At 37.5% G+C, this 24,618-nt stretch overlaps 1 protein-coding gene across 29 annotated transcripts in view; it reads right to left on the minus strand.

Annotated features, from left to right (window-relative positions):
• The window catches only part of EIF4G3 (eukaryotic translation initiation factor 4 gamma 3), a 346,931-nt gene that overhangs the window by 50,479 nt on the left and 271,834 nt on the right, over positions 1 to 24,618 (minus strand). For 28 of the 29 annotated variants that reach the window (XM_045063902.1, XM_045063894.1, XM_045063898.1 and 25 more), the window contains 4 exons: positions 22,292 to 22,462; positions 15,263 to 15,460; positions 1,832 to 1,978; positions 1,161 to 1,397 (listed from right to left, as the gene is read on the minus strand). In XM_045063902.1, the coding sequence (XP_044919837.1) occupies positions 1,161 to 1,397; positions 1,832 to 1,978; positions 15,263 to 15,460; positions 22,292 to 22,462 (753 nt within the window). Of the gene's footprint in view, positions 1 to 1,160; positions 1,398 to 1,831; positions 1,979 to 15,221; positions 15,461 to 22,291; positions 22,463 to 24,618 lie in introns of those variants that run through there. The other variant, XM_045063906.1, reaches the window with a different exon arrangement.

Consider the following 24,618-nt stretch of genomic DNA (forward strand, 5'->3'; position numbering starts at 1 on the left):
TTGCCTCTTTCCAACCTTCTCCGCTGAGAATGTAAGGCCAAGGGCTATACTTTGGGGATGACAGAATTGTTAAGCGAGAGTGACTGAACTGTTTACCACCCCTGAGCCACCAAAGCAACCTCAGATTTCTTACCTCTGAACTTTACTTACTCGAGTGAGAAAACTTAATCTTACATAAACCACAGCTGATTTTTTGTCACAAACATAATCCCAGCTGATTCTGATGTTATTAAACATTTCTGATACTATTTCTTCAAAGCATTTCTAATTTTCCTGCCCCCTTATTTGGAGAGCACCATGTTATGTTTGAGTCATAATATTGTTAATGATTTTTAAAAATATTTTATTTATTTATTTGACAGACAGAGATCACAAGTAGGCAGAGAAGCAGGCAGAGAAAGAGGAGGAAGCACGGTACCTGCTGAGCAGAGAGCCAGATGCGGGGCTTGATCCCAGGACTCTGGGATCATGACCCCAGCCGAAGGCAGAGGCTTTAACCCACTGAGCCACCCAGGCACCCCGTTAATGATTTCTTTTATTATGGTTAGATAGCCCTGTGGTTAACTTGAGCATAAACTTAAGAATACTCCTAGGTTTTCACTTCCGTAACACCCTCAGTCCTGGCCCACAGTAGCTATTCTCCTTGTATTTCTGCCGATAATTTGCTATAAATAAAAATGACCTGTGAGGGGCGCCTGGGTGGCTCAGTGGGTTAAAGCCTCTGCCTTGGGCTCAGGTCATGATCTCAGGGCTCTGGAATGGAGCCCAGCATTGGGCTCTCCGCACAGCGGGGAACCTGCTTCCTCCCCTACCCCCACCCTCTGCCTGCCTCTCTGCCTACTTGTGATCTCTGTCTGTCGAATAAAGAAAGAAAAATCTTTAAAAACAAAACAAAACAAAAAACCTGTGAGATGGTCATGCAGAAAAAGGAAAAGGGACAAATAATCTGAACAATTCACAAGTTGGCCTCATCACTTCTTACCATGATGGAAAGGAGATAAGGAGCTCATTGGCCAAACACTTGACAATGAGAAGGGCAAAACAAGACAAAGAAGGAGCCTAGACTGCCGGGGTGAGCTGGAACACTCCTGCTGATAGTTCTAGTTCTTTTCACAACTGACAGAGGCCACTCTGGGTGCTTCTGAGATTGGGGTGCTTACCTTTGCCTTCTCGAAGTCCAGGTCTCTGCCGATGGTGGTCAGCAGGCGGCACAGGCATTCCAGAGACTCCTCATCATGGTTCTTCAGCAGTTTCACCACACAGTCATGCATGATGGCTTCCGTCAGCATCTTGAGTTTGAAGAGCTCCCCAATAAACTTGATATTACCAATGGATCTCCGCCGGGCTTTGTCCTTAGCTTCTTCTAGTTCATCATGAAGCCTCGTCCTCTCCTCTGGCTGTTGTATAAGGAAGAGTAATGGGAGCTTGATGAAGACAACTGTACTGCACACAAGATGCTAAGAACATACACTTGGACTTATGGTCTTGTGCTCTGTGGGAGGTCAGGGATAGACTGAGAATCTGACAGTAACTGTAGTCCTACTCCTTAGAAAAACTGCACCACACCCAAAACTTTGCATCCATTTCAGGAGATTTCTGGAACTCAGTGACCCCTCTGAAATCTGGGCTCTGAATTCCTGTCTTAGGAGGCTGAGCTGCTCTAACAGATGGCACTAAAAGGAATAAAGCATTCCTCTAAACGTCAATATAATGTCTCCACATGAAAAAAGCCACAGTCGTCTACTGAAATAGGGAGATGTAACCAGCTTCATGAAAATGCTGTTCGCTAACAGAGAGCATAAGCACACTGTCTTTCTGTGCAAATACTCACAGCACTGGCAGCCTCGAGTTCTTTCTGCTTCTTCTCAAAGACATCATCATCTGCTTTATCTTTTTCAAACTCTTTCTGGCAGCGGTTCAGTAGCAGCTTCCGGAAATTCACTGTGTTACCAGGTTTGTCTGCCATGGGTACTTTCAGCTGCATCCATATAGGAAAATGCAAAAGCATCAAGATTACTTAAAACATTTGACGATTCTCTCAAAATACCTATTGTCTAACTATAGGTAAAGCTGAATGAACTACAGGTAAGCTTTTATAAGAGGTATACAATTTAGTTTCAGGCAGTTCATGTTTTAGTGGTAAGAGGTCTGTAATTTTATACAGAAAAGATATACATTCCTTTCATATAAATGTACTCTATCTTTATGGTTGGTTGTGCCTCTAGTTGACTTTGAAATCCATGTCTTACTGTGACAACTACAGCTCTGTCCTTATCTAAGACCTTTGTAACTCTACAGGGTTTTACCTTTGTTTTTTTACTACCATTGTAGATACTCTGGTTTAAAGGAACAGATAGAAATGACATAAAGCATGGCCATAGGAAAACAGTTGTGGGTGGGGATCCTTATTCTAGAAAAAAGCAGAAGAGGGGTGGGGAGGACAAATTTGATGATTTTTGAGATATCCTGTCCTTGGGGAAATGTCATTAACAATACGATGCTGGTACTTACCTTGACTATCCATGCCCTTTGTTTACTGATTATTTCTTATGTGCCCAAAGAAAATACTAAGTTTCTGAAAGTTTAGTCTAAAAAATGGCACCTGTGAAACATTTTTTTCATACACAGGAAGACCCAGACTGGAGGGGGTAGTACATGTGGAGGCAAGATGCTTACAGGGTTTCTGTTCGAATCTCAGAACTGCTTTCTAGTAACAGCAATAGCTCTTATCTTCAAGGTTATGTGTAACCAAACACAGAGACATTCTTATAAGAAAGTGGACTGGTGCACTGATTGACTAAAATGCATCATTTTACAAATGCAACCTCCCTAAGCACCATTCTGAACAGCTACTGTGTAACACAGCGAAATGTTTTTTTCTGGAATCACAAAATGGCTCTCAAAGTTCTGAAATGCATGGTCTTTGCCCTAGGTTTAATGGGAGAACTTTGTAAAAAAACAGAATGCATTGTATTTACACTCACAAAAAAGTTAATGTTATCAACCAGAATGAACTTGGACAGTTGCTGATTAAGGTCAAATGGCTAGAGAAACTTCTTGAGAATTGAAGACTACAATGCTATACTGGATTTGTGTTAGAACTGATGGGCACACTCTCCAACAGATGTGCTACGACACATGAAAGACCATTTAATAGTCCAGTGCTTTTTTAAACATTTTATTTATTTATTCATTTTTAGATTTTTATTTATTTGACAGAGAGAGAGAGATATCACAAGTAGGCAGAGAGGCAGGCGGGGGGGTGGGGTGGGCATCAGGCTCCCCCCGATTCAGGGCTCAATCCCAGGACCCTGAGATCATGACCTGAACCGAAGGCAGAGCCCAACCCACTGGGCCACTCAGGCGCCCTAAACATTTTATTTTTAGGTAACTTCTACACCCATCGTGGGGCTCGAACTCACAACCCTGAGATCAAGAGTCGCTTACTCCACTGACCAAGCCAGCCAAATGCCCGAACAAGTCCAGTTCTAATCAACAAAGAGAGCAAGCGTTTCATTACACATTGTTTTCAGCTGGAAATATTAACTCAGGAAGAGGGTAAAATCACCAAATTGTTTTTTTTTTTTTTAGTAAGCATAAAAAAACTAACATGTCCTTATCACCAAATTCAAACCAAACAAATTCAAGTGACCATAGATAACTGCATAATCAGGTCTACTCCACGACTGCAAAGGAAGGCAGGCATTTAATCAGCCTTTAAGAAAGAAATGCTACATGAAAGCAAGGGCTTTCCAAAGGAAAAGCCAAAAGTGGACTCTATTTAGGACCCAGAACATAAAACAACGTACCACAAAAGAGAACCAGAAAGCATATCCATGAGCAAAGTGATATATAATAGACCAACAACATGATATTAGGTTCCAAAACAAACTAAAACTCTTAAAAATCAGCAGAACAAAACCCTCAGCAGTTGTTTCCAATTTGTTGCTTTACAGGAACACAGTAAACCAGCCAAAAAGTTCTATCCAGCTTTTTGGCATATTTACCAGCATCACCTACATTAATACTATGGACATAATCGGTAAGATAAAAATCGGCTGAGCCACAATCTATCAGCCCTAAAGAGATGTTTCTTGTATTATGGATTGTAATGTGCAGGCAATGGAAAGACTGTGGACAACAGTATGAAAATCCAAGCAACACTCTCATGAGGAGAGGGACCAGAATTAAAATGAATCGAAAAGATTAAATAAATGCAACTTATGGCACTTAGCTTTACAGCGAACAAGTAGAAATGACACAAGGTAAGGGAGAGCTTTTCCTACACAAAGGATATAAAAAGCTATGCCTTTTAGGCTTTTTTTTTTTTAAAGATTTTATTTATTTATGTGACAGACAGAGATTCCAAGTAGGCAGAGAGGCAAGCAGAGAGAGAGGAAGGGAAGCAGGCTCCCCGCTGAGCAGAGAGCCCGAAGCAGGGCTCAATCCCAGGACCCTGAGATCACGACCTGAGCTGAAGGCAGAGGCTTTAACCCTCTGAGGCACCCAGGCGCCCCCCTTTTAGACTTTTTGTACAGGGAAGGCTATGTTCAGAGTGTTGGATTAAGGAATGGAAGATAAGCTTACTTACTTTTAAACAAAGGCAATTCTTTTAACCCAAGTTTCCATTTCATCCTCCAGAATAAGGGAGACACAATACCCAAGTCTAACCTAGGTTGCTGCTTTGAGAATCTAATGAAATAGGTTTAGTGGAAGCACTTTGTAAGTCACAGAGAAGGATGGGATGTTTCTCTTCAACTGCAAAAGGAGACATTCTAATGACTATAGACTGAATTATAAAATAGCTGTTCAAACAGAAACTAATCCCTGCTCTGCCAGCTGACTTTGGCCAAGTTATTCAGTTTCACCAAACCTTTATTTCTTTCTAAAATGGGAATGATAACATCTTTTAGGACTGCTGGAAGAATTACATGAGGTTAGTTTAAGTAATGCAAACGACAGCCGCTGGCATATCACCAAGAGTTTAATCAGCTAATACAGCTCTATTTATATACTCATGTTTATGATTAAAAATAAAAGAGTAATCTAAATTATAACATGGGTGTCAAAACAAAACATGTAAGCCAAGTCTGCTCACTAAGCAATTAGGAAGAAAGCCATAAATGGCAAGAAATAGGAATACCTGCTCTACCAAAATGATGATCAGGGGAGATTTCCCATGCACAAGTCATAAAAAAATGACTGTAGAGAGGCTTTTTAGATATAATCAAATGGAAATATAGATAAAATCAAACTAAATAATGACCAGAATGGCCACAGGTCTGCAAGTACACATATCTTCAAATGAATGAATGCCTAGCTATACAACCTCCTAAGGACTTGTTTTGGAACATGGTTTTAATGTTCTTGGGATGATGAACAGGGTAGTGGGAATATGGAAATAGGCCAGTGAGAACATATTCTCTGGGAATGGTGATGCATGGTAATATTTTTGTTCTTGAGATGATAAATTCAACAGGGTTATGACATCAGTAAGTCAGCCTGTGTTGTCTGCTGGACATTGACTGCTCAGAAGACCCAGTGAAATTGTTTGGTTAGAAGAGACATGATGAGTGGATGTCTTGGTCTGCAATGGCTGCTATACTAACTACCATAAAATCGTGGCTTAAACAACAGACATTTATTTCTCCCAGTCTCTCAGTCCAAGACAAAGGTGTCAGCAGATTGAGTTCTTGGTGGCCACCCTTTTCCTGACTTACGGCTTTCTCCTATATCCTCAAGTGGTGGTCAGAAGAAGCTCTTAAGTCTCTTCCTCTTATAAAGGCACTAATGGAGGCTATACCATTAGGACCTCATCTAACCTAATTACCTTCCAAAGGCCCCACTTACTGATGCCAGCAGACGAAGGGTTAGGGCTTCAACATATGAACTGGGGGTGGGGGACAAAAACATATAGTCAGTAACAATGAACAAGGTAGATATTTGCAAGTGTGATCATGGAAAATAAAAAAAAAAAAAAAGAAAAAGAAAAAGAAAAAAGGTGATGTGCTACAGTGAGAACTTTAATTTTCTTTAAGCAGTAGTCCACAATCAAAACTAAGAAATGTTTTTTAAATGGGTTGTCTGGGGGCCCCTGGGGTAGCTCAGTGGGCTAAGCCTCTGCTTTCAGCTCAGGTCATGATCTCAGGGTCCTGGGATCAAGCCCTCCATTGGGCTCTGTCAATGAATAAATAAAATATTAGAAATAAATAAATGGGTTGTCTGAGATAGTTTCCCGGGTAGTAAGGGAGTCAGGGGGAATAGTTCAGTAAGGCTGTTCGGTAAGCTAAATACACTGGAGAGAACCTGGCTTTTCATTTTTACACAAATGTAAACTAACAGTATAACATATTACACTGTAAACTAATCATACCATGTATCATCTCATATTGGGATGAGATCTGTGCACATATCAGTCACCCAGCAATCTTGGATATGAATGTTGTCAGCATTAGGTAGTCATTTTCTTTAAGCAAAAGGGCCTGTACTGCTGATATATTTGCTACTGTTGAGGGTAAATCCTTCTTATTCCTAAAAAGAGCAAGGGTTGCCAGCTCTGTGTTACTTATGGTAGTCAAATAAGAGATCAGAGTATGAAAGGACCAGCCCTAACCATGCTTAGCATGCTCCCGATTTTCCAAGCTGTCTCAGAACATAAGCAGTGCTAGTGGGAACCCACGGCCGAGGAGCCATTTTGCTCCTGAAGCAGGTTCCGGTATGAGGTAAAGTATTTGGAATGACTGGTGTAATGAAGTGGCACCTCCAAGCCACCTCTAACACATGAGGTGACCAGTAATAAATCAGTTGTCCAACTGTCCTCCTGAGTCCATGGTGACATACTACTTACTCTCTATCAGTAGTTCTGTCCTGACCTTAGCGAAATTACTTATAAAAACTGAATGAACACACATACTCTGAATGTACTACAAACATATGAATTAAACTGCATCTCTGGTTAGACACATCTGAAGCGGTATGGAGTTCTGAGAGATGCCCACAAGATTCAAAATGGAGTTATGATAGGGTAAGTCATTTCTCCTCAACGTTTCTTTAAAGTATTTTGCATATTTCATCAGGTGAGTTGAACATGCCTCCTCTTCCAGTTGACTCTAGCCACTTGCTGTTGCCCAAAGCTGACTTTCCTGGTCTGTACTTCAAAGCTGCTGCTTCTTTTTTTTTTTTAAGATTAATTTTTTTGACAGAGACACAGCAAGAGAGGGAACACAAGCAAGGGGAGCTGGAGAGGGAAAAGCAGGCTTCCCACCAAGCAGGGAGCCCGATGCTGGGGGTGGGGGGGCTCAATCTCAGGACCCTAGGATCATGACCTGAGCCGAAGGCAGGTGCCTAATTGACTCAGTCACCTAGGCGCCCCTATACTTCTAGGCTTTCCTTGTTTCTTTCTTTTTCTTCCACTTTTTTTTTTACTTGATTCATTTGACAGACAGAGATCACAAGTAGGCAAAGAGGCTGTGAGGGGGTGGGGGTAAGCAGGCTCCTTGCCCAGCAGAGAGCCCAATGCAGGGCTCCCGCCCAGGACCCCAAGATCATGACCTGAGCAGAAGGCAGAGGCTTAACCCACTGAGCCACCCAGGCACCCCTTAGGCTTTATTTCTGATGAGATTAAGTGTGTCTCCTTCATTCTTTCAGCGTCTCTTCCTGTACTCAACCCTCCCATTCTTTGCATGGTTTACACTTGAAGCACTTGAGGAGTGGCAACAATGAAACCTCTGGATATGGCATAACAAGACACAGAATGCTCAAAAAATTAGTTCCTCCCTTTATAGATGAGGCATGCATGCCTGCCACAGCGCAGATAAAAAGTACGAACAAAGCCCCCCTCCATAAAATGCAAAGCATTTAACTAGAATTCAGTACTTCTCTTAGGAGAATGATAATCGAATTGAATGGCTAACAGAGTAGACTAGACAAGAGAGATTATTGTCCTGTATCGAAATTTGGAGTTAAGTTAAATAAAAGTTTTAGTTGGATTGTTGGCAATTTCAAACTGCTGGGCTCTTGTTTAATCATAATTCAAATCAAAGTCCACATCTCATGAACCCCATGAGCATGTAAACGTCTAAGGGCTGGTACTTTTTCTGCTTTTTTGTTGTTTTGTTTTTTTCACTGCTAAATAAATTCCCAGTGCCTAGAATGGTTCCTGACACATCACAGACTCTCAGACATATGTTGTAAGTGGGTAATGCATGAACAGAAGAATAACAACTTGAGTTTATTTTATGCTCAAAGTCTTTTTTGGGGTGTTGGCTTTGTTTGTTTGCTTGTTTTTACAATATTTTTATTTATTCATCTGTTACAAAAAATGCTACTAACATTTTTGCATATGTTGCCTGGTATGTAAGAAATGTAGGTTTATCAGTTGGGTACACACTTAAGAATGGAAATGCTTATTACAGCAAAAAATAATTTCAACCTTCTTTTCTTTATTTCTTTCCTTTTTTTTTTTTTAAAGTAGGTTCCATGACCAGTGTGGAACCCAGTGCAGGGCCCAAACTAATGACCCTGAGATCAAGACCTGAGTAGAGATCAAGACTCAGATGTTTATCTGAGCCACTCATGCACCCCCAACTTTAGCTTTTACAGCCAAGCTTGTCTCCAAAGTGGCCCTCACCACTTTATTTATTAATTTTTTAAAGAAGATTTTATTATTTATTTATTTGACAGACAGAACTCACAAGTAGGCAGAGAGGCAAGCAGAGAGAGAGGAGGAAGCAGGCTCCCTGCTGAGCAGAGAGCCTGGGATCATGACCCGAGCCGAAGGCAGAGGCCTTAACCCACTGAGCCACCCAGGCGGCCCCCCACCACACCACTTTATATTCCCACTAGCAATGCTTGAATTCTTGCTTCACATACTTGTCAAATCCTGGTAAGTTAAGCAGTCTGGAGTTAATGTAAAGTTTTATACCTAGCTGGTTAATGTCATCATTTTGTTGGTCATTTGGATGACCTCTTTGGTGAATTGTAGGTGTAAGTTTATTGTCTGTTTAAAACAATGAGTTATTCTTGATTTCTTTTAGCTTGACAAAAAATATGATCTAGACCCTTCATTGGGTTTTGTGTTGCAATTATCTTTTCCTAATACATGATCTGCATTTTTACTCCCTCAATGACATCTTTTGAGGAAAAATATGCAAATTTTAATGTAGTTCAGTTTACCAATCTTTTTTTTGTACACAGTGACATTTGGGTCCTAAGAAATCTACTAACAAATTATTATTCTTTTTAATATCTCCTCCCCATCCTGGTTTCTATTTTTTAAATGTAAGCCTTTACTATATCACCAGTCTAAACATTTTCCTTCATTTTCACTTTTTCTACTATTATTCATGACTGGGATTTGTAGGAAATTGTTTCAGCCTATGGTTTTAACATCTTAGTACTTATGAAAAATTTCTCAGCCACTCTCTTCAACCATCGCTTTCTTCCCACTCCTTCCTCTCTCCTCTTGGGACTCCAATTAAAGCAAAGTTTGACCTTATAGAAACTTCCTCATCATTTACCCTCCCTTTTGTATCTTTATTTTTTGGTCTGTCTGCTTCTTATGGATTGTGCAGACACATCTTCTACTTCATAATTCTTTTTATTTTTATTTTTTATTTTTTAAAAAGATTTTATTTATTTATTTGACAGAGATCATAAGTAGGCAGAGAGGCAGGCAGAGAGAGAGAGAGAGAGGAGGAAGCAGGCTCTCCGTGGAGCAGACAGCCCGATGCGGGGCTCGATCCCAGGACCTGACCTGAGCCAAAGGCAGAGGCTTTAACCCACTGAGCCACCCAGGCGCCCCAACTTCATAATTCTTTATTTCATCTGTACCTAATTGGCTATTAGGCCAATCCATTAGATTCTGAATTTTATTATATATTAAGTTCTAGGATTTCTATTTCGTTCTTTTGATACCTTTTCTTTCTCTGTTAAAAATTTCAGCTACTCTTTATTACCTTGAATATAATACAATTACCTGATGTCTGTGCCTGATAAAAGCCAATATCTCGAGTACCTGTGGGAAATTTGTTTATTGCTGTTTCCCATTCATGGTGATTTTTTTTCCCTTGTGTGACTTACTGTTTCTAACTATGTGCTGGACATTTTATTTGAAAAACTGTTCAGAAATAATCTGAATACTAATATGACAGTTAAAAAAATATATATGATAGTTTTCTTTTTTTTAAGATTTTATTTATTTATTTGACAGAGAGAGATCACAAGTAGGCAGAGAGGCAGGCAGAGAGAGAGGAGGAAGCAGGCTCCCTGCTGAGCCGGACGCGGGACTCGATCCCAGGACCCTGAGATCATGACCTGAGCCACCCAGGAGCCCTATATATATGATAGTTTTTAAAAGAATTTGTGCTTGCTTCTTCCAGGCACCTAGCAGGCACTAACATATTCAGAAATCACTACAATTCTAGTTCAAGGATTGAGATTATCTGATGTTGAGCTACACCCAGTCCCTGTGAGAGCAGGTCAATTTCCGATTCGTCCGTGTTTCAAGCATGCAGTCCTTTGGGAAATCAACCTAAAATATGAGTCAAGCTCCAGAGCCTCTTCCAACACTCTTTTGGTAAACACTGTTCCCAAATTCTATCCCCTAGTCCAATGAATTTTTGAAAAACAAGTTTTTCAAGACATATTAGTTGCCTCTTCTAGGGGGAAATTTTACTAAATGTGTCACTTTTCTTTGGATTTCTACACTTTCAAAGATCTTAACCTTAGTAATTCTTTACTGTCTTTTAGTTCTCTGATACATTCAAGATTTTAAAGATTAATGTAGCCAATTTTTCTAATTGTTATCCATAGAATGGGTGGTCTGGATCACCTAACTTGTCAAAACTAGAAGCTCTAATACTTATTCCTGTGTACTTGTCCTTAATCTAAAGACTTTTTATCTCTTACCTTGAATTTGATGTTTAGTATTTCCAAATGGTCTAATTTTATTATATATATATTTAGTATAAGCAATAATTTTATTTTGCATATTATAAATATTATTAAATGATGTTATACTTTATTCAGTACTATTTTTGAGGTTGATTACCCCTAACACATTTAGTATTACTTCATTAATTTTAACTGCTGTATTATGTTACTATTCAAATCCACTGACCAAATAAATTGTGGTATACCTATTGTCTTCTTTAGGCTTATTTCATTTGTTTCCTATTATTCACTATTAAAACCAATACAGAAAATAAGCATTCTTAAAAATGATTCCTTGTGGGGCGCCTGGGTGGCTCAGTGGGTTGAGCCGCTGCCTTCGGCTCGGGTCATGATTGATCTCAGGGTCCTGGGATCGAGTCCCGCATCGGGCTCTCTGCTCGGCGGGGAGCCTGTTTCCTCCTCTCTCTCTCTCTCTGCCTGCCTCTCTGCCTACTTATGGTCTCTCTCTGTCAAATAAATAAATAAAATCTTTAAAAAAAAAAAAAAAGATTCCTTGTATTCATCTGGTAATTTCTGTGGGGTATATATCAAGAAGTAAAATTCCTGAGGAATAGTATATGAACATCTTCAATGTTATAGTTTAATTACTCATCAAAGTGACTGTATTAAAATGATTTCATTTTTTTCCCTACTCTAACAAGTGTGACTTCTATAGAACTGCGGCTTGTTATTTCCCTAATCATGAATAACACTGAATATCTTGTTAAATTAATCAGCTAACAGATTTTTATTTCTACAAATTGCCCATTTAACTGGGCTGTTTTCTTACCGAGTTTTCTCCTTAATTCTGTATTTTAATATTTTATCAATTATTACGTATTCCAAATAGATTCTGCCATGCTGTGGCTTTATCTTTTTATTTATGGTATCATTTGCTACACACCAAGGATTGTAAATTTTAATAGTCAAATTTTGATAGCTTTCTGTTATTCACTTTGAATCTTAATCTTGCTAAACAAAATTTTCCCCAACATTCATGACGATAGTCTCAATTTTCTCCTACAAGATTAGCTTTTCTTATTTGGATTTTCATTATTCCCATGACTGATTTTTGTATTTTCTACATAGTAAGAACCAGTGATGACTCTATTTCCATTGCCCCCTTTCATTTTAAGCCCTCAGTATCTCAAAAGTCCTAGAAGCCATGACAGTGGTTACTTTTAAGGAATAAGGAACAGTACAGTTTTATTTACTGACCAGGGTGGTAGGTATGCTCCCTTCACTGATATACACTGAGCTGTACACTAATGATCTGTATAACCTTCTGTATGCATGTTGTAATGGTGTGCTAAAGCTAGCTCATACTGGGTCACAGGAGCCAACTATTCAGTTGATATTTTGTGAACTACTGTCAAACTGTTAACTGGCTTAAGATCAGCCATGAAGAAACTGTATCATTACATTTGACAAAAGCAACAAATGAGGAATTTTTCTTTTCCCCAATAGCATGTATGTCTATTATACTTCAATTTAAAAAGTTTAAAAACTTTTATCATTTGGTATATAACTCTGGAGGAATTCATACTAAAAAAGTAAATCCTCAACATGTAAATAAAGGAAGTATACTTTGGTGTTTATTGGAGTGCTGCTTGTGGTTCCAAGAAAACCTGCAAAAACCAAAAAAGTAGAAACAACATGGAAGAAAAAGAGGAAGGGGGGGAGAGAAAAAAGGCTGGGGAAACTATGGTGCATGTATGTGCATATATATATCTTCAGATATTATGCAACTACTAAAAAAGTAGGAGTAAAATCTCTGTAGTGACGTAGGGATATGCCCAAAACATATTAAGTGAAAAAAAGTAAACTGCAAAAAAATACATACGTGACAGAATTTAACTACTACAAAACCAAAAGTATTCTCTTTATATGTATGTATATGTGTTTATATACTTTTATGAATATAAATAAAATTGTGGAAGTGCAGACATAAGCCATTCACAAAGGGAGGTGTAACCGGATGGGGCTGAAAGAGCAGCAGCTTTCTCTCTGACACCCCGTTTACTGCTGCACTTACTCCAAAGGTTATTCTGTAATTAAAAATAACCTAGTAAAGTTTAATCAATCTTATTTAAAAAGGGCTGAATCATAACAAAATTCACGTAAGTGGTTGGTTTATCTATGATTGTATTTTAATCTACTTTCTATTATTGCCTTTCCAAAGGCCATTTTCATCAAAGATACTCTTCTATTGAAAACATTAACATGGGCACCTGCGTGGTTCAGTTGGTTAAGTGTTCTTAAGTGACTCTTGATTTTGGCTCAGGTTGTGTTCTTGGGGTTGTGGGATCAAGCTCCACATGTGGCTCCCGTCTTCACAGGGAGCCTGCTTGAGATTCTCTCTCTCCCTCTGCCCCTCCCCCCACTCTCTCGTGCTCTCTCTCTCTCAAATAAACAAAATCTTAAAAAAACAACAACAACAAATTAATAATCCTTCACTGCCTGTAGGATTAAATCTAAAATTAGTAAAAAGTACTAAAGTATAAGCCAGGAGATCTGGGATCTAGTCCTAGTTCTAATAAGTGGCTACAAGATGGTATGGTTGCCACCTGCCACAAGGAAAATGAGAAGCATGAGATGGCCTTCAGATACCTACGGTATGGTAATTAGAAAGAAATATGGCAAGTGGCTCAAGAATCCTAGACATGGATTCTAGCATTGCCACTTACTAGTTAATGTGACTTTAAGCAAGTTACTTACCCTTTTTTAAGTCTCAGTTTCTTGTTCAGTAAAGTGGGGCTAATAATACTAAACTTCCAGGGTTATAATAGCTATTAACAAGAATATATGTAAAGCATCTACCCATAATGCAACCTAGTAGGAGCTAAATAAATAGTTTCTGTTATCACAATCGTCCTCAATCAGCCAGCATTTTAAGACCTTTGCAATCTTTTCCACCACCAATATAATTCTGAATTATTTAGGGATGATACAGGTCAAATACTGAGCTAGGAACTTTACATAAACAATCTCATTAAATTATATTATTAGTAAATTAATGTTATCATTGTAATAGCCTCAAACTGCGTGACTTAATCTTATTTTATGATTAAAAAATGAGGTAATATAATTTTATGAAGTTACAAAGTTTATAACAACTCATTATAATTTATTATGAAGTTTATTATTGAGTTAGCAGCTTGCAGAGTAGGGACTTAAATTTAAATTTTAAAGTTAAAATTTAAAGCCAGAACTGTGAGACAAAAGGCCCGTATCTATGACTAATGCCCTGCAAGCGCGGCCTCAGACATGAGCTTTTGCTGCTCTACACTTGTTCCCCCCAACAGCCACGGATCCTCTCAGGCCCACCCTGAACGCTACCTGCCTCACAGAAGCAGTCTGTCACTCTACCAATAACACAGTCATTTCTTTTTTCTTCTACTTGGTTTTTAGGTCTAGAACATCCATTCAAGCATCAACATATTGCAATTTCACAGAATATGCTCTAAGTGATCATTTTGTTAAATGCTAAGTTGTTTTTTTTTTTCCAATATGAATTTTAAATTCCTTAAAGACAGAAGAAGTAAACTTTCCAGGTCACAACAGACTTACCTATCTTTGACACAGGACTCAAAAATACTGGGAGAATGACAGAATTCTGCACTTTTATAACAAGGCAAATGACAATGAATTGTGATAAGAAAAAACCCCAAATGTTAAAGGACACACATTTCTGACACAAGTACCTGGGTAACAGTAACAGGCAGAGAAAACACAGATGGTACATGGTAGTGTTCTGACTGCAGAACAGAGGACAATGAACACTAACCAGAAGCTCTTTGGTCTCCCATTCTGTCTTGCCCTAGATTTGACAGGCTGTAGAGATTAAATGGCTGTGGACAATGTAAAGAGAAAGAAATCTAATAGTTTCTAAGAGATGAAATGATCACTTTTGAAACTTTTATGACCATAACTATCTTTTCATTTCACCGAGGCTCAAATTAGAACCAATATATTTTCAGTTTTGAATTAAATGTGAATGTAAGCATTCACTTTATAAGAGACAACAGGAGAGGTAGGTTGCTCAGGCCAATAATTTCACATTACTAATTTAAAACTTATTCAGTATTGCTCACACTGGGTGGGAACGTATCAGGCCTATTTCAGTCTATTTCCATATCCCCTCCAGAGGTGAGGATATATTTTAATAAAGCAAGATTCTTTTTTATACATTGAGAATATTATATAAAAAAGTGCTAAAAATATATTCTCCCCTTTATGTTACCCCAATAACACTTCTGGGAAGAATGTGTAGTGAGGGGAGAATATACCTCTTGGAGATTTCTGGTTTTACTCCTTCCTCTCTTCTTACCGTTACTAGACATCGACACATGTTTGCATAAGCCACAGAGAAACTGGGCTCATCGATAGCCTTCTCAAAGACCAGGTCAATGACTCCCTTCAGCCGCTCCTCTGTGTCAACAGTAAGTCCTGACACTTGCTTCATCAGTTGGTTGAACATCTGTGGTGTCAGTTTATTTAAGATACTTCGAACTTTTCTGAAAAGCTCCTAGAGGGGCCACAAAAAAAGAAAACAGTGTTATAGTAACTGTGACAGGATGATTCTTTCTGTAAGGGTTAATATTTCGTTTATAATTTATAAGTTCAACTTCCCAAATTAACAAGGATTGTGAACTCATAACAGAAATAATTAAATCTATTTTAACAAACATCAAACCATTATATCACTTCTTTTCCATAACTGATGAGAATTCTAGGAACTAGTTATATTCACTGGCAAGAATATCATCTGGTACATTTCTCAAGGCAATTTGGCAAGGTGTATTGAAAGCTTTAAAACTATGATGTATCTTTTGTTTTTTTGTTTTTAAGATTTTTATTTTTTATTTTTATTTGAGAGAAAGAGAACAAGAGAGAATGAGCAGGGAGGAGCCAGGGGTAGAGCAGGAAGGAGAAGCAGACTCCTGCTAAGCAGGGAGCCTGATGAGAGACTCCATCCCAGGAACCTGAGATCATGACCTGAGTTGAAGGCAGATGATTAACAGACCGAGCCACCAAGGCACCTTTATGATGTATCTTTCAAAATAACTATTATACTTTTAGAAACTTATTCATATTTAAGGATAGGTACAAAAGATTTTAGCCACAATAACTTTCATCACTACCCCTTTATAGCAAATAACTTAAATCTCCTAAAATAGAAAATCTGTCTAAATTATGATATAATATAAATTATGGTACAGAATACAAGGCAGGAGGTATTTTAAACTCTTATCAAATTAAAAACAGAAGAGAACTTCCTCAACTAGGAAAAAAAGCAAATATAACTCTACTTAACGGTAATTTCCCTCTAAGAACAGGAACAAGGCAAGAATGTCCATTCTTACCATCCAGGCAAGAATGTCCATTCTTACCATCCTATTCAAAGCCATACTGGAGGTCCGAGTCAGTGCAAAAAAGCAAAGAAAAAGAACTATAATCTGTATAGATTGTAAAGGAAAAAATAAAACTCTCTATTCATAAATGATATGATTATGTAGAAAATCATAAGAAATCTACAAAGATATACTAGAACTAATAAATAAGTCTAACAACATTGCAGAATATAAGTCAACATACAAGTATCAATTTTATTTCTATATATTAGGAACAAACTAGAAATTACATATTTTAAAAGTACTATTTACAATAGCACCAAAAACCATGAAATACTTAGTTAAGAATCTAACAAAAAGTCTACAGGAGCTATATGATAAAAACCACAAGTCACTAATGAAAGAAAAAAAGGAAGACCTAAATAAAGACACCTATGTCATGTGCCTGTATTAGAAGATTCATTATTATTAAGCTGTCAATTTTCTCTAAACTGATCTATAGATTTAAAACAATCAAAATAAAAAGCCTAGTAGCGTTTTGGAGCTTTCAGACAAAAATCAAGAAGCTGATTCAACAATTTACGTGAAAAGACAAGGGGGAAAAAAAAGCGAGAATAGCCTAAGTGATTTTGAAAAATAACAAAGTTGGAGGACTCATACACCCTGCTCTCATTATTTACTATACAAAGACACTGTGATATTGGCCAGGGGAGTGACACATAGATCACTGGGACAGAATATAAGTATAGAACTAGATTCAAACATATATGATGAACCAATTTTCAACAAACGTACAAAGAAAGCTGAATGGAAAAATGATTTTTTAAAAAAAGACTTTATTTATTTGAGAGGGAGTGAAAAGCAGAGCAAAAGAGAGAGAGAGCACAAGCTGTAGGGAAGAGCCTGACACAGGGCTCCATCCCAGGTCCCTGAGATCATGATCTGAACTGAAGACAGATGCTTAACCAACTGAGTCACCCAGGCACCTGAGAAAAAGGATAATTCTTCCAACAAATGGTGCTGGAACAACTGAATATACATAAGAAAAAGAAAAGAAAAAAAGAACCTTGATCCATATCCTCCATGAAATAAAGAAATTAATTAAAACTGAATCACAAACAGATATGTAAAACCTAAAACTATAAACCTTTAGAAGATATGAAAGGAGAAATTTTTTATGTTCTTGGGTTATGCAACGATTTTTTAGATATGACAAAAGCACAGACCTATAAATGCAGAAGTTGATAAATTCAACATGATCAAAGTTGAAAACTTCATTTCTGCAAAGATACTCTTAAGAGAACAAGAAGACAAACCACGGACTAGAAGAAAATTTTTGCAAAACACACATCTGATAAAAGATTTGTATCCAGAATATACACAGAACTCTCAAAAATTGAACCACCAGCCAATGAAACAGGGTAAAAGAAGAGAAATTTCACCAAAGATACAAGAATGGCAAATAAGCACAAGAAAAGATTTGTTTATTCAATTTATTATTCATTTGGAAACACAAATTAAAACAATGAGATGCTACCACACATATGCATTAGAACGGTTAAATTTGTAAAGCACAAAGTAATAAGTGCTGGCAAAGAAGTGGAATAACTGGGATTCTCGTGCCTTGCCACCGGAAACGCAAGACTGTCCACCCCGGCAAACAGTCTGGCATCTTCTGATAAAGTCAAACCTATATTTACGAGATAATTCACAGATGTCATAGCTACAATTTTACCCCAAGAGACAAAACCTTACGTTTACACAAATCCTATACAAGGATTACAGCACTTTTATTCATAATTGCCAAAACCTGAAAACTGTGAATGGATCCCTGTGAATGGATCCACTTCTATGGTGTATCCGGAACAATGGAATACTAACAGGTAATAAAAAAGTAATGAGTCATACATGCCTACAAATGGAATGTGCCAAGTGAAAGAAGCTACATTCAAAATGATTTCATTTATTTGGTATTTTGGAAAAAGCAGTGCTACTGGGACAAACAGAGTAGTAACTGCTAGAGGTGGGCATGCAGGGAGAAGATGGATATAAAGTAGCACAAGGAAATTTCTGGGGTCTGATAAAAACATACCATATCTTGATTGTGGTGGTTGTTACATGCCTATGTGTGTTCAAGAGTTGCAGATTTATATACCAAATAGTAAAGCTTACTAAATGTAAATTATGTCTCAGTAAAATATGAAGTTACAAAAATCCATGAAACCATAATATAACTGAAAAGGCCTATAAAATGTTTTATTTGATCCCTAAAAAGTTAGTATCTGAATATAAGGATTTTTAGAATACATGTCAATATGTTAATAGTTTTCTCTAGGAAGGAGGTAGTAAATAAATCCATTTAAATCTTTAAAAAATTATATAGTCAGGTTTTTTCAGCAGTGAGTTAGCACTGCCTTTATTTAAAAAAAAAATTAAGTTTCTTAAGGGTGGGCAAAGTCACCAAACTTCTCTCAATTGCCTCAATCAATTGACAGTATTGGTGAGATCTAAAACAATCTGTGCTTTATATCAAGGGGGAAGAAAACACAACCTTGGCTCAGTCACTAAGCAGCCAGCTCTTTTCATGATATCAGGGTCCTGGGAAGGAGCTCCATATTGGGCTCTACACTCAGCGGGGAGTCTAACTTGTGTTTCTTTCTCCCTCTCCCTTTGAAAATGCACCTGTGCTCTCTTTCTCTCCTTTTCTAGGAAGAAAGAAAGAAGAAAAGAAGGGAAAGGAGCAGAAAGGAAGAATAAAGACAGATGGAGGGAGGGAGGAAGGAGGAAAAAAGCCACAACCTTCAAATATCTCAAAGATTTCAGATGATAATCTGAGCTTAAAAACTAGGATAAAAAAGTAATTTATTAAAGTAATGAACAGCAAGGTGACTACAGTTAGTACTGTATTGCATATTGCATCAAAAGTTGATAAGACAGTAGCTCTTAAAGGTTTTCATTGCAAGAAAAAAAAATTTTTTAACTATGCATGATAACAGATGTTAACTGGACTAATTATGGTGGCCATTTTGATATACATAAATGTTAAGTCATTACAGTATATAAACTGAAACTAACATGATGTTATGTCAATTATACATCAATGAAAAAAAGAAATTGGCATCAAACAATAACTTTATTGAAAATCATTAATTCACATCTACTTGAGGCCCAACAAATTCTGTATCAGGTACAAATAAAGTGTCACACACAGTTGCTGCCTTCCAGACCACTGACTTCAGCTGCAAAGACAAGATAATTGTATGTGAGGTGATAGCAAACACCAGATGAATGAGGAGGCACAGAAGGGAGCAGTTTATGTGTTAGAGAGGTCAGAGGCAATGGGTTAGCTAGCAAATGAGAATTGGGCCAGGTTATGAAGGACAAAAAGAGCTGGCTAAGTGACTGTGTATCAACTATACTCAAATAAAAACTAAAATTAAGAAATAAACAACTAGGGGTGCCTGCACGCTCAGTCAATTAAGTGTCTGACTTAAGGGTCCCCAGGTCATGATGTCAGGGTCCTGGGATCGAGCCCTGCATGGGGGTTTCCTGCTCAGCAGGGAATCTGCTTGATCCTCTCCCTCCTCCTCTACCCTTCCACTCGTGCTCTCTCAAACAAGTAAGTAAAATCTTTAAAAAACCACCACCAACAAAGAAAATAACTAGCCAAGTAAAAAAGAAAGGGAAAAAGACATTTTAGAAAGGGAAAACTCCTTTAGGAAGGAGTTATTAGTGAGGGTTTCCTATTTTGGGAATAGGGAACAACAAGGAAAGAGCATAGGGCTAGTGTGTGAGTTGTTGAGAGAAAATGAGGTATTTTTTTTTTTTTTAATCTGAAAATGAGGTCATTAGAGACAGGTTAAAAGCTAGGGCAGAGATCTAAAAATCAGTCCTTCAGGTAGAAGAGTCAGGCAGAAGCAGTAAGAATGCTATAGCAAGAGAAGAGAAGAGAGACATAAGCAGGGGACCACATATACAGTAGTATATGTGGTTGAAGTCTAGACAAATCATGAGGCAATGACTCCTAGAACTGCCTCAAGGCAGTCCTATCTTATGACACAGGAAAAATAAGGTCATTGGTATTATTCATAGTGTTGGTTAAAATACAGCGGTAGGAATGAAGTCAGAATGAAAGAGTATTTTAGAAGTCGAAGTGGCAACAATAAAACTACTCTTTGACAAAAAAGTAAAGAAACAGAATTAGCAGGAACACCAGGTCAGCATGATGTAGACCTATGCAAAAGAGAAGAATGAAAACACCAAAAAAGAGAAGGAATGGAGCAAAGATGCACCATACTCAGAAGAAAAAGTATCAATAACAAGAGGATTGTACTCGCCCTGAAAAAGCCGCCTATTAATTCTCCACTGGGTTTGCTTTATCTTTTCACTAAAGAAAACTTAGCCAATTAATGAATGATTCCTCAAAACAAAATTATGTTTCAGAAATAAAACTTAACCAGTAATAGGGAGAACTCTGTTACAAAGTAAACAGGCAGATTACAAGGTGCAACGAATGGACTAGTCCACAATACCGAGGGCAACTTAATTTCTCGATACTTCAATTTTCTCATATATAAACGAAGGAAAATATCTATTCCCTCCTTCATAGTTGCTGAAATAATCTAATGAAATGAGGCACAACTACAAGTGCCTTAACCACTAAAACAAGACCTCTTCGCCTTCAGTGATAAAGATTCAGCAGGAATTTTACCTATCCTTGCAAGTCATTTAGGCCCCTTATCAATCAGCACTTCTCAGAAGGATTGGAGGGAGAGATACAGAAGGTATTTCTAAAATAAGGTTGAGATACATTGAAAAGAAATTAGATACTTGATTTCAGTGACTCTGGAGGAGGATGTACCTAGGGACAAATAGCTGTGGAATCACTAAAAAGATGAACAAAAAGACAAGCAGCCAGTTGAGGTTTGACAGCATGGTTTTGTGATGAGTAAGTTCATCTTGGTCTTGATTTGTATGAACAACTTTGTTGGTTAGTTTGTTTATCAAGTATAGTATCTACTATGTTTGTGGTTCTATGTTGGTGTTGAATTAAGATCTACATGTATAAGGCACACATCTGACACAGATCATCATCATACTGAGTACCTGGGTTCCAGGAACCATGCCAACTGCTTTATATGACTTTATTCAATCTTCAAAACAGCCCCATAAGGTAGGTAAAGGTAGGTAATATTAGTATCTTCATTTTACAGTTGAGATTAAGAACTTGCCTAATAGGACTTGCCTGTCTCTAGAGCTGAAGCTTTTCACTGCTGTATTAAACTATTTACAATGAGAGGAAAGATATTTAAGGAATGAGACACTGACAAGTCAGCATATGATCTGTGATACCTAACTCTGATATAGGTGCAAAATTCAAGAGCAGACTCTAGTCTTGGTGCCTAGAAGCAAAAAATCCAAACAAGATAGTAGAGGTAACCCAAGTATAGGAAATAGCACTGTATGTACAGCAAATGATGAATGAAGACTATATAATTTGACACAAAAATTAATTTTGTTTGGATTAAAGGAATTTATTCAATTTATCCTAAGGAGTTCTGCAGGCAGGTATGCATAGAAAGATGCGGAGAATTCAATTTTATTCCAAAACAAGATTGGTTTCTAAATTCTAACTTAATACAGAAATGAAGGCCTGACAAGGAGACATAAAGCAATATGCTAACTGGACTAGCACAGGGTACTAAGAATCTAAAAACACATTTTTAAGAAAAGCAAGCATTGCTCTAAGCCTAAATGATCAAAGTCTATGACATATAAACCCTCTAGATACAGTAGTTGTTTTGACAACCAAACAAGAAAATAGTAGGTACTTGGCACCCATTATGCTAAAGATTTTAGAATAATGCTTTTAAAAAACAAAAAATGTACAAAAATCATGAACTAAAATCTCTAGTATACTAATAGGACAAAATAACAAGTCAAAGCACATTAAAACAACAGCACTGTAATTCCAAAACAATGTAAGAATGTGCTTCTGTTCTCACCTGAGTTTTGATGTTTTCAGGATCCTCAGCTTGGCTGTCTCGTTTTTGGTTGGGCTTCCAGGCATTCTCTGCCTTTTTCAGGTGCACATCTTCTTTCACAGAGACTGTGATAATCTTCCTCGGCTCTCTTCTCTGGCCAGGTTGAGATCTTCGTGGTCCAACATTCAACAACTAGGACAAGAATATTCTTTATTATATCTACAGAGTGTACTTAAAATTTGCTGCCTCTGCTGTGCTTCCCAATTCAAATCTGATGATCACACTGAACATTTCTTACACACAAAGATGGATATTAAGCACTCAATTTGATGTGATCTTTCTGGGGGAGAAGAGGAGGACAACCTTAGAATACCATCAGTGCAATATTTTCCACTACTACAGTTTCTAACTCCGAAGTCCTAAATTAGATAATGTGATGGGAAAATTCTGTTTGATACTGCTATTATTCTTAACAAAAAAGAATACCCCAAACTGAAGCTTTATTTTTCACTAGCTGTGTGACTTTGGACTGCTCACTTGAATAATTATACAAATTCACAGGCAGTAATCATCACAGTCACAAAGCTGCTTCAAAAACTAGGTTTCCACACTGCTAGTGTGAAATCCAAATACAATTTTATCAAAAAAATTCTTTATAGCATAGACATCCAGCCTTACTACAGATTTTAATGGATCCCTGTAAACTTCCTGGGCCAGAAATACTAAAGTAAGTCTTTCTTAAATCATTAAATGAGATTTAACTAAATTGTTCCCTGAAAAAAATGTCTTCTCTTTTGTCAGTTCTTAGTTCCTGCTAGAGTCCCACTATACTCACTCTGTTAAAAACACTTGCTGGCCTGTCACAATGGTCATCAGATTAAGACTAACTACTGTTAGTCTTAATGTAAAACTTGCATTCTGTGTATTAAAATATCACTAACAGTTGCCATTTAAAATGCTAGGAAATAACTTTTCAAGATTAAACATTTGGGTTGATGTAAGTTTTGTTCCTCCCAGATCTATTGCATACTGACATATGCATATGTCATATGCCAAGAGTCGGATGCTTAACTGAGTCTCCCAGGAGTGTCCGTTATATCATTTTCTAAATCCTGAGTAAATATTGTAATTAAACTTTAAGAGGGAAGGAAAAGAAGTCACACAAGACATACAAATCAGAATCATATCTCTGTTAGTGCCCTAATACTGCCCTTCTGAATTTATATGAAGATTTAGAGAAGGAAGCAGAAACTTAAATTTCAATGCTTTATATTAAAAAACAGGTTCTAAGAAATACATAGTCTGAGGCTGAAGCTGGCAAGACTGAAAGCCTTTAAACAACACTCATTCTCAGAATTATACTTCACCATCTGCCCTAATCAGTAATAGCAGTATCAAGCATTTATCAGGATCAAAAAATAGCCTTCCTGAGCAATACACACTAATCTTGTCAAATATATCCAGCTAAGTACTCAGAATAAATGATACAATCTCAGAGTATTTGGTACACATTAAAAAACCTGAGGTACCACACATAGTTTAACTAAAAATGACCTGAAGAGGATCACACTAGAAAAGTACCAACAGGGAGCAGGTGCTAAACTGGATAGTCCTACTATAAAAACATTTGTTTATAACTGAAACTTTGATATAATAGCCCAGACAATTCTTTTTCTCTCTTTTTAAACAGAAATGAAGATCTATTATTTTTTTAAGATTTAATTAATTTGTTTGAGAGACAGAATACAAGAGAGAGCATGAGAGGGGAGGAGGTCAGAGGGAGAAGCAGACTCCTTACAGAGCTGGGAGCCCGATGAGGAACTCAATCTCGGGACTCTGGGATCATGACCTGAGCCGAAGACAGTCGCTAAACCAAGTGAGTCACCCAGGCACCCCCAAAACAATTCTGATAAGAGAATGCAGAACACTAAATATTATCTGATATTTTAAAAATTCAGGTTGTATTCTAGTGTAAACAAGAATGGGTAACTAGTGTGGGTTAAAATCCTTTCAGTGCTTGGATAAGTTTAAATAACTTATATATAACTTATACTATAGGACATTTAAATTAATCCATGCATTTGCACATAAAAATTTGTCAAGAACAAAGATTAGTGGGTATAATGAAAGGTAATTATGTCAAAATCAGATAAGAGGCATAGTAATAATAATTTGGGGATATAATGTTTTTTAAAGATTTATTTATTTATTTGACAAAAAGAGATATAGCAAGAGAGAGAACACAAGCAGGGGGAGTGGAAGAGAAAGAAGCAGGCTTCCCGTGGAGCAGAGAGCCTGATGTGCAGCTCGATGTGGGACTCGATCCCAGGACCCTGGGATCATGACCC

Source organism: Mustela putorius, unplaced genomic scaffold (assembly GCF_011764305.1).
Source record: "Mustela putorius furo isolate JIRA1106 unplaced genomic scaffold, ASM1176430v1.1 tig00003853_pilon_pilon_pilon, whole genome shotgun sequence".
Classification (NCBI taxonomy): domain Eukaryota; kingdom Metazoa; phylum Chordata; class Mammalia; order Carnivora; family Mustelidae; genus Mustela; species Mustela putorius.